General features: G+C 45.4%; 1 protein-coding gene across 3 annotated transcripts; it reads left to right on the top strand.

Annotated features, from left to right (window-relative positions):
• Nucleotides 1-6,550: 6,550 nt before the first annotated feature.
• Nucleotides 6,551-11,292, top strand: nfe2l1b (nfe2 like bZIP transcription factor 1b). Of its 3 annotated transcripts, none has more exons than XM_062056863.1 (6): nucleotides 6,551-6,761; nucleotides 7,511-8,235; nucleotides 8,455-8,637; nucleotides 8,707-8,796; nucleotides 8,864-8,986; nucleotides 9,058-11,292. In XM_062056863.1, the coding sequence occupies exons 2-6, from the start codon at nucleotides 7,705-7,707 to the stop codon at nucleotides 10,369-10,371; spliced, it is 2,241 nt and encodes a 746-aa protein (XP_061912847.1). In that variant the 5' UTR covers nucleotides 6,551-6,761; nucleotides 7,511-7,704; the 3' UTR covers nucleotides 10,372-11,292. The 3 variants fall into 3 exon arrangements, with proteins under 3 accessions (XP_061912847.1, XP_061912846.1, XP_061912848.1); XM_062056862.1 differs by having other exon boundaries at nucleotides 6,552-6,761; nucleotides 8,422-8,637; XM_062056864.1 differs by having other exon boundaries at nucleotides 6,553-6,761; nucleotides 8,422-8,637; nucleotides 8,746-8,796.
• The last annotated feature ends 14 nt before the right edge of the window (nucleotides 11,293-11,306 follow it).

Genomic DNA, 11,306 nt, shown 5'->3' with positions numbered 1-11,306 from the left:
TGTTCAGCGTCTTGTTTTCTCTCAACTTCCTAGCATAAGTGGAAATTATTATTATTGTCAATTATTGTTCAAGCGTTGGTGTTTTTTAACCCATTGTTGGGCGGCGAGCGCCCTCTAGAGGGCCGCCAATAAAGGTGTTTCTAAGTTGTGGTCCGTGTGGTACTCAGTTGTAATACACTTTTCCACCACTTGTGGCAGTAATGACAATATCAAACAAACAGAACAAGTCTGGAGCTAAAGTCATAGAGAAGTTTCTTAAGTGCAAAAAATATGACTAAAGGGGTGAATATGTCACTTCATTTGCCCTTTAATTTTATTGACAGTTTATTTAAGAAACATGATTTTAAATGTATTTTAGCACTGCGTAATTGTATGTACATTTATTTGTCATCAGTTTTTTGAGTCCCCTATTATGCAGTATATTTGATTAGTACATATTTTGTTTTCATATCACATGACAATATTTTACAATAATATTAATTACTGAATATGGTTAAAATTAGGAGTAAGATTAAAAAATTCAGTATTATTATTTTTTATTCTTAATAAAATTGCAAAACTTACAAAAAAACCTTCACATTTAATGGGGTATTTGTGTGTAGAATTTTGAGGACAAAAATTAATTCATTAAGGCTGGAACATAACGTGGAAAAGTGAAACGCTGTGAATACTTTCTGGATGCACTTTATTTGTAGACAAAAAGTAAAACATTTTTGTTTTATGCCCTTTTTATGGCAAAATTGTCCCCCCCCCCCCATAAAAAAAAATTTCAAAGTAATATTTGAATGTTGTCTGTCTATCTGTGTTGGCCCTGCGATGAGGTGGCGACTTGTCCAGGGTGTACCCCGCCTTCCGCCCGAATGCAGCTGAGATAGGCTCCAGCACCCCCCATGACCCCAAAAGGGACAAGTGGTAGAAAAATGGTAGGATGAATATTTGATGTGAAGTAATAGTAGCCTAAATAGGTTAATAATTCATATTATCATTGATGTTGGTTCATTATTATTTTATGAGCAGTTAAAAACTAGGAGTAGTTCGTTAAAGTACGATCCTGGTTTTAACCTAAAGATGGCGGATAGAAACCAAGATGGCCGACTTCCTGTTGGTTTTCAACTATGGGTTCTTAAAACTTTTAAAGCGATTTCTGGGCTTTTTTTTTTTTTTTACAAATTCCAAAGGTGGCGCTAGAAAGACTTTTTTTTTTTTTTTTTTTTCAGGACCCCAAATTACAAAATTTCTCGCCCAACCTGACACCGTGTAAACATTGCTGAGGTTGCGTTTGTTAAGGGCCTCAAAAAGGCATCTAAATAAATATAATAATATTAAAAATGAGCAGTTTTAATTAGGCCCTATCTTAAAAGTGTCAAAAAGAAGACAATAAATATTTTAAAAATATGTAAAATCTCTAAATCAACTTAAGTTGTTATTTTGTATGTTTTCTTGTGTTTTCCTTACGTCTTCTTGCTTGTCAAAGAAAACATTGTGGAAAACACACCAAAGATACAATATTGTCCCCAATAATATTTCAAAGTGTAATATTTGATCTGGAGTAATTGGAGCCTTCAGTAGGTGAATAATTCATAACATTGATTTGAATTCATTATATTATTTTGAGTAATGACAGTTTCATGTTTTATTACAGTTGCAACGTTGACTTTTGAGTCATATTTACTATACAACACAGCTATGATTTAAAATGTAAAACAACCGCGTCAATTGTGTGTCTCGTTTTGATGATGATTTAATTTTATGATTTTAATTTGAACTACTTATTACATTTGAAATTTTGCCTTATTGTAACGTTGTGTAAAGTACTTTGAAGTGCACCAATTGTGCTTTATAAGTCCACTTGCCTTATAACGTTGTAGAATGCGCATGTCATTCGAGGCTTGAAGACAGATAAGTTAGCGCATGTCATATAAGCAAAACCAGAAATGAAACGTTCACAATAAGAGTCGTGTCAAACGCCAATCACGTTTTTTAAGCGATCTCGGGCCACGTAAAATGACACGAAATTTATTTTTTATTTTTTGCTGTATGGATGATGACTGATTGTATAAAAAACAAATATATTATATATATATATATATATATATATATATATATATATATATATATATATATATATATATATATATATATATATATATATATATATATATATATATATATATTTATATATATATATTTATTTATTTATTAATAATATATATTTGTATATTTATAATATATATATATTTTTTGTATAATATATATGTTTTTATTATATATATGTGTATTTATAATATATATATATATATATATATATATATATATATATATATATATATATATATATATATATATATATATATATTTATTTATATATGTATTTATTTATTAAATAAATATTATAATATATATATATATATATATATATATTATACATATATATATATTTTTTTGTATAATATATATATATATATATTTTTTTGTATAATATATATATATATATATATATATATATATATATATATATATATATATATATATATATATATATATATATATATATATATATATATATATATATATATATGGCCCACCATTGGATACAAGTGATCCAAAACCAAAGCAGGTCCAGACACTAGTGATTCAGAACCAAACCAGGCCAAGATACAAGTGATTCAGAGCCTAAGCAGAACCATATAGAAGTGATCCAGAACCGAAGCAGACCCAGATAGGTGATCCAAAACCAAAATAGGTCCAGATGGAAGTGAAAATTGCTAAATAAATCTAATCCATTATAATTGATCCAGGACTAAAGTAGGCCCAAATACAAAACATCAAAAACCAAAGCAGACTGACATAGAAGTGATCCAGAACCAAACCAGGTACAGATAGAAGTGATCCAGAACCAAACCACGTCCAGATAGAAGGGATCCTGAACAAAAAAAGACCCAGATAGAAGTGATCCAGAACCAAAGCAGACACAGATAGAAGTGATCCGGAACCAAAGACCTAGATGAAGTGATCAGAACCAACCCAGCAGACACAAGACACTGATGCAACGTTGATTATACGTACATGTCTTTTAAAACTGACTTCTAAACATTGTTGCAAAATAGTTGTAATATTTGTAAATTGAGACAACGTGATGTCTAATGTTGGATCCACGTTGTTGGTTGGGAAATGACCAAATTTCAATGTCATATCAACGTCACACCCTGACATTGAATAAACGTTGTCAAAAAGCATGTTGTTTCAACGTTATGTTTAATAATAATAATAATAGATTTTATTTGTAAAAAGCACTTTACATTGAGTAAACAACCTCAAAGAGCTACAGTGTATTAAAAAAATAAAAAGATAATTTTAAAACATTTATAAAAATAAAAACTAGAACAGCCTAATAGCTAGAACTAGTATGCATATATCTAATAAGGCTTTTTAAAAAAGAAGGGTTTTTAAGCTTTTTTTAAAAGCATCCGCAGTCTGTGGTGCCCTCATGTGGTCAGGGAGAGCGTTCCACAGACTGGGAGCGGCGGAGCAGAAAGCCCGGTCTCCCATTGTTCGTAGCTTTGTCCTCGGAGGTTGGAGGAGGTTAGCCTGTCCGGAGCGAAGGTGTCGTGTGGAGGATTTGGGGGTGAGTAGTTCTTTGAGGTAGAGGGGGGCATTTCCATGGAGGCACTGGTGGGTCAGTAGGGAGACTTTGTATTCAATCCTGAGTGGAACAGGAAGCCAGTGAAGGGGATTTGAGAATTGGTGTGAGATGGTCATATTTTTGTGTTGTGGAATATTGGTTGGGAAATTACCAAAATTCAATGGTCAAATCAACATCAGACCCCAACATTGAATAAACGTCGTCAAAAAGCACGTTGTTTCAACGTTGTATTTGATAAAAGTGATCCCGAACCAAAGCAGACCCAATTAAAACTGTTTCAGAGCCAAAGCTCATTTTTTGAGAAGTAATGTGTGTGTTAGGATGAAGGGGTTAGCGGTCACATGGGCAGGGGTGTGGCTGTAGAGGTGATCCAGAACCAAAGCAGGCCCGGGTTGAAGTGATCCAGAACCATGAGGGCTTGTGTCCCAGCATATTTATACTTGTATACCTTTAAAGGTACTCAAAGCTCCATCAGGAGCAAGGACGTGACTAGGATGGCGGAAGCCAGGTTGCCGACACGGCCGCTCTGTCAACTGAGCCACGCCTGTTCGTAACAATTTAAACGAGCTACCATTTTTATGTCATGTGACCGTTTGTTCAGTGAGCGAAAATGACGAGGGATAGACCAATGGAAACAAGGCCTGGTTTACGCCGCACACTAAATCGGACTTTTTTGCCCGCAAGTGACACAGAAGACGTGAATTGTATTTATATAGCGCTTTTCTCTAGTGACTCAAAGCGCTTTTACATAGTGAAACCCAATATCTAAGTTAGTGTGGAGGGAGATGTGGCCAGCGCTGCCTGCAGGAGCAAAGGTCACCGCCTCTGTCCATGGTGCTGAGGACAGAGCACCATCAGACGGGGGTGTGGCAGTGCTGACGGCGAGACACAGCTGGCAGGTGATTAGATTTCACAGGTGGTACGTGTTAATCTAATCATCTGTTGTCCTTAACAGTAAGCGGCCGGGAGCAGGAGAGGAGAGAGGATACGGACGTGGCTGAAAAGTCGCGTCCTGCTGGAGAGAAAACTTTTGTTAAGACATATAATTATTAAAGCCTACACGCTTGGCTCCTGGGACGCAACTTCCACAGTTACATTTAAACCAGTGTGGGTGGCACTGGGAGCAGGTGGGTAAAGTGACTTGCCCAAGGACACAACAGCAGTGACTAGGATGACGGAAGCGGGGATCGAACCTGCAACCCTCAAGCTGCTGGCACTCTACCAACCGAGCTATATCGATCCGATTTTTTTTATAGCCAGTCTAAACGCTCCAAATCGGATTTGATTCATTCTGAATCCGATCCTTTCAAATGGGACTTCAGTGTAAATGCAATGTGACCTGAACGTGACTCTTACGTCATAACTTCAAATCATCCTCCCAGTCGGGGGTACTTTTCTTCAGGTGTCTCCTTGCACTAGTTGTGTCCAACACTGGTTGCCTGGCAACAGACAAAGCATCACTGTATGTACATCAAGCATGCTGTTAGAAAGAAAGCGGAGTGTGCCTCTTACAAGCCCCGACAGCGTTCCTATGCAGAAGCCCGTGACCTTCGATCCCTCAGGCTGTACTGCATCAACAAGCGACATCAGTGTGTAAAGGATATCACCACATGGGCTCAGGAACACTTCAGAAACCCACTGTCAGTAACTACAGTTGGTCGCTACATCTGTAAGTACAAGTTAAAACTCTCCTATGCAAGGCGAAAACCGTTTATCAACAACACCCAGAAACGCCGTCGGCTTCGCTGGGCCTGAGCTCATCTAAGATGGACTGATACAAAGTGGAAAAGTGTTCTGTGGTCTGACGAGTCCACATTTCAAATGTTTTTTGGAAACTGTGGACGTCGTGTCCTCCGGACCAAAGAGGAAAAGAACCATCCGGATTGTTATAGGCGCAAAGTTGAAAAGCCAGCATCTGTGATGGTATGGGGGTGTATTAGTGCCCAAGACATGGGTAACTTACACATCTGTGAAGGCGCTATTAATGCTGAACGGTACATACAGGTTTTGGAGCAACATATGTTGCCATCCAAGCAACATTACCATGGACGCCCCTGCTTATTTCAGCAAGACAATGCCAAGCCACATGTTACATCAACGTGGCTTCATAGTAAAAGAGTGCGGGTACTAGACTGGCCTGCCTGTAGTCCAGACCTGTCTCCCATTGAAAATGTGTGGCGCATTATGAAGCCTAAAATACCACAACGGAGACCCCCGGACTGTTGAACAACTTAAGCTGTACATCAAGCAAGAATGGGAAAGAATTCCACCTGAGAAGCTGCAAAAATGTGTCTCCTCAGTTCCCAAACGTTTACTGAGTGTTGTTAAAAGGAAAGGCCATGTAACACAGTGGTGAACATGCCCTTTCCCAACTACTTTGGCATGTGTTGCAGCCATGAAATTCCAAGTTAATTATGTACCGAGGATGTCGTTGTGGCTTGTACAGCCCTTTGAGACACTTGTGATTTAGGGCTATATAAATAAACATTGATTGATTGATTATTTGTGCAAAAAAATAAAGTTTATGAGTTTGAACATCAAATATCTTGTCTTTGTAGTGCATTCAATTGAATATGGGTTGAAAAGGATTTGCAAATCATTGTATTCCGTTTATATTTACATCTAACACCATTTCCCAACTCATATGGAAACGGGGTTTGTAAATATTGACAGGTATGACGTCCAGATACACACAAAGTGCTTGAAGTAAACAATCAGGAAGTCAACAAGAAGCGTTTATCTTTGCTGGTCTCGAGAAAAACATTGAATAATTTCATAAGATGAGAAAGTTGAAGTGATAAAAAGAAAAGTAACATTATAGGCGAGGCTGACTATGACGTTTATGATATTTATAAATCGCGGCGGGGACTTTCTGCTCGGATGATGAAAGCGCCTGCTAGAATGTTCTACGCATGCGCAGTGTGAGCGCGTGTTTTTGGTGTCAAGCGGCGCTGCTCGGCTAACGCTAGCAGAGGAGCTAACATTTGTGCAAGTCATGCTGGGCCACCAAACAGGACAAGCTGGGCCGAGCTAAACGGGACGACGACGCTCGAAACTGGACTTTATTTGATTAGCGCACTTTGCGGCCATGGAGGTTTAGCCAGACAATCTTCCCGGAGTGAGTATTTAATCAATATGTTTTAATATGTTAGCCGGCAAAATGGGACTGTTGTGACGTGCGACAACCAATGGTGATGACACGCCCGAAAAAGGTTCGCATAGTGCGTGAATGACACCGATGTGTTTTTACATTTTAGTGAATAAATTGTGGGATTTGTGATTTGACAGCAAAGTTAGCCACAAGGCAGCTAACAAGACAGCCGCGCCCCCAATAGTCGTTAAGACCGACCCTAGTCCCGACCCTACCTCGTTCCTATTGGCTGCAGACGGCCAGACGAGCGTGACGTTTACACATTCGGAACCTGCGATAGGCTGCCCTCCGCGTCAATCATGTTTCCGCCACTTGTTGCTAGGGAGATTGTTTGACGCTAGCCAGGGCGGAAGTGTTATTATCACTCGGGGGGGTCGACGCCTGTCACTTTTTGCTCGACAACATCGGAGGTAAAACTCGCGTCTTGCGCCACCAACGCTTCGTTACAAGCGAGGGTTTGCTTGTTAAATAGTCGCGTGTGGGACCGGAAGACGGGCTAGCGTGCTGTTAGCCACTGGGAGGAGGCTAACTAACAGGAGGGAGGGGGGGCAGCTTTCACCTTCAGCAGCACACTACAAGTTGTTGTCCTGACAAGGGTGCGGTGATGCTAAAGTGCTCAGCGTCGGTGCTTTGGTGACATTTGAAACAATGCGGTCGTGTCTTCCCGGAGGATGCGGGTGGAGCTAGCCGGATGTAAACGTTATTTCTCTCCCCAGGAGGATGACAATCACATGACGGAGGAGCAGACTGGGACTCACTCTGAAGCGGAAGATCCTTCATAGCGATTCTCTTCAGCGGTTTGTTAGTGTTTGGCCCAGACCTCAAATACACGCGAGTATTGGTTGAAGGTAGCCGGCCCCCGTTTTTGTTTTTATTTTTACTTTCACCTTTTTGTTTCGTTTGTAAAGAAATGCTTTACCTGAAAAAGTACTTCACAGAGGGCCTGATTCAGTTCACCATCCTCCTGAGTCTCATTGGGGTGCAGGTGGACGTTGACACCTATCTGAGCAATCAGCTGCCCCCCCTGAGGGAGATCATCCTGGGCCCGAGTTCCGCCTACACGCAGACACAGTTCCACAACCTGCGCAACACGCTGGACGGATATGGCATTCACCCAAAGAGCGTGGACCTGGACCGCTTCTTCGCCACCCGCCGCCTGCTGAACCGGGTGCGCCAGCTGGACCGCCTCGCCGTGCCCACTCCCGAGTTTGACACCTGGCTGGTGCACCGGGACGCCGAGAGCGTGGTGTCGGCCGGCGGCAGCGCCCTGGACAATGGGGGCGGCTTAGAGGACATCGACGACCTGGACGCTGCCCCTGCCATGAGGGGGGGAGTAGGCGGCGGCACGCCCGAATCCACCGACAACAGCCTGGGCGCCGTAGCCCCCGACGGAAACCAGGAGCGGGAAGACAGGGACGCCAATGACGACCTAAGCAAGGAGGTACGACATTAGCAAAGCGGGTGTTGTTGTCGCCTCGTGATGAAGCGTGGCGGCAGCTGTGGTCACATGATTGCCGAGCTCACGTCACGCTTGCATCAAATTAATTACTCGGCTTACAAGGCCTGCAGGCGCCACAAAGATGGCGCCGTCAGGAAGTGCGAGGTAAAGCACGCCGTGTCTTCGCAGGACATCGACCTGATTGACATCCTCTGGCGTCAGGACATTGACCTCGGCGCAGGGAGAGAGGTGTTCAACTACAGCAGCCGCCAGAAGGAGAACGAGGAGGACAAGCCCCGCCCCCAGGAGAGCAAGGACGCCGGCGAGGAGGAGCGGGAGAGTTGGAGGAACGGCGTCAACTTGCGGGGCGTGGACGGCGAGACCGGCGAGAATATTCCACAGCAGGTGAGCTGTTGAAACGTCTCTTCTCGCTTCCTTCTCGAAAGGTTGACTCACGGTCTTCATGTGGCGCAGCTTCCTGCTCCGAGCTCACAGACCTCCTTGTCTCTGCAGGAGTGCTTGAGGCTGCTGGAGGCCACATTTCCCTTTGGACAAGATCCTGAGGTAAAAAGCTGAACTCCTTGTGGGAGATTTCCAATGTCCTCGTTTCATTTTGTCTATCCTCCCACAGGCCACGCCTCCTTCCGCCACAGACGTCCCCTCCACGTCTCAGGGTCTCACGCTGACGCCCACGGAACCTCCGCTGGACCTGGAGCAGCAGTGGCAGGACATCATGGCCGTCATGGAGCTTCAAGTAGGTTTTTGTTAACGCCAGTGCTAGCGAAACAACAGGAATGTAAAACCTTTTCATGTCTGCGCACCAAGGCCATGGAGGTCGGCGGCAGCAACAACAACTGCGACGCAGACATCAGACCGGCAGCATCCAACATGGTGAGCGATTTGGGGCTGGCACCGATCAACCAGGACGTGAGCCTCCATCAGGCCTCGCTGGCCAACTGCAGCCCGGAATACCCGCAAGTTTTCCAGCCTCCCTCGGAGCCGGCGAGCTTCCCTGCGAGGAACGCCGTGCGAGCGAGTAACTCCAGCAACATCAATGCCACCTTCGGAACCACCAACCTGACCGGCGTCTTCCTGCCCCCGCTACTCAACACCACTGGCACCAACGTGACCGCCTTGGCTGACCCTTTCAGCAGCCTGCTGGAGGAGTCCATGTTGGACGAGATCAGCTTGCTGGACCTCGCCATGGAGGAAGGCTTCAGTCAGGCTCAGGCCTGTCAGCTGCAGGACGAGTTGGACTCGGATTCGGGTCTGTCTCTGGACTCCAGTCGCAGCCCGGCGTCTCCCAGCAGCTCGGAGACGTCGTCCTCCACCTCTGCCACCTTCTCAGAGGAAGGCGCCGTGGGCTACAGCACTGACTCGGAGGTGACCGCCGCCGACTCGGAAGAGGGCGCAGTGGGCGGCTACCAGCCCGAATACAGCAAGCTGTGCCGCATGAGCTTTCAGGATCCTGCCCACTTCCGCGGCCTCCCCCAGCTGGGCGGAGTCAACCACAACCACACCTACAACCTGCCGCTTTCCGCCGCCTTCGCCGAGCACCCGGAGCTCCCCGTGGGGCTCGGCAAGAAGGCGGGACGCGACAAGCAGCACTCCAAGATTCAGCCGCCGCATGACTTGCTGGACAAGCACTCGAGCCGGGACGAGCGGCGCGCTCGCACCATGAAGATCCCCTTTACCAACGAGAAGATCGTCAACCTGCCTGTGGAGGAGTTCAACGAGCTGCTGGCCAAGCACCACCTGAGCGAGGCGCAGCTGGCGCTCATACGGGACATCCGCCGGCGAGGCAAGAACAAGATGGCGGCGCAGAACTGCCGCAAGCGCAAGCTGGACACCATCATCAACCTGGAGCAGGGCGTGCACGACCTGCGACGCGACAAGTCCCGCCTCCTGAAGGAGAAGATGGAGTTCCTCCGCTGCATTCGGCAGATGAAGCAGAAGATGCAGAGTCTGTGCCAGGAGGTCTTCACACAGCTGCGGGACGAGCAGGGCCGGCCCTACCCCCCCAGCCAGTACTCGCTCCAGTACGGCGCCGACGGCAGCGTGCTGGTCGTGCCGCGCGGCCTAGCCGCCGCCGAGCAGGGCCGCCGCACCGACAAGAAGCCCAAAGAGAAGAAGAAATGAAAGGCGACAACGTCGTGGGACTTCCTCCTTCGCACGCGAGCGAGTCGCGCCCGCCACTCTTGACTTCCTGCGTTCCTTTGGCCCGCATTTCATTCTGCTCCGCCATTTTGTGTCCCTGGAAATGACTCCGACAATGCAGAAGAACTCGCTTGACCGCTCCGATCTTCCCAGGCGGGAAAAAAGGAAGGACTCAAAGAAGCCACCGCTAAACTTTTAGTCCTTCTCCACCGGGGCCGCCATGAGGTCGGAGGTCACCCGCCGTCGGAAGGGAATTCCGACGAGCGTCTGACGGTCCTGAGATCATCTTGTTGGCGCCCGGAGGACTTTAGTGCCAAGTGCAGAAAGTGCGGAACGTTGAGGAAGTCAGTGGCGTTCCTGCGATGGCCACCAGGGGCGCTGCTTTATCTACAATTACATCCTTTCTCTGCAACCCGGCTTCACGCATTCTGCTGCCTCTCGCGTCTACAAAGTCCGTCTCTAGTCTTCAAAGTCTCCAAAGTCCCGCGCCGAAGAGTTTTGCAACGACACGATCAAATATTTATTTGTCACAATCCTCTCGGATTGTTTAGTGGGACGTTGTGTTGTTTGTCGTTCCTCTCGTTAGAGCGTTGGTCGGGTGTGTCGCTCGTTAAGCTGCTGTAGTCTGGAATGTTTGCGGTTGGACGCCTCGTCGGCGGCCATGTTGAGCGGTCGCGGTTCTTGAAGAGAAAAGTGTGAAACGTTTTTACAGAAGCCGAAGAGCGTTACAAGTTTCCTGTAATCCACTTTGACTCCGACTCGTGCATCCTGCTAAAACTTAGTGCACTTTTTTTTTTGTCTGTCCTGTAAATATTTACGTGTTCCCCTCGCCGTTCTGTTCCATGTAGTTTGCTGGCAATCAACATTTGGTTTGTATTGATTAATAAAGTGGTTTTATTTCCACATGTGCTCCTCTT

Source organism: Entelurus aequoreus, linkage group LG08 (genome assembly GCF_033978785.1).
Source record: "Entelurus aequoreus isolate RoL-2023_Sb linkage group LG08, RoL_Eaeq_v1.1, whole genome shotgun sequence".
Lineage (NCBI taxonomy): Eukaryota > Metazoa > Chordata > Actinopteri > Syngnathiformes > Syngnathidae > Entelurus > Entelurus aequoreus.
This window is presented reverse-complemented; position numbering and strand designations above follow the sequence as displayed.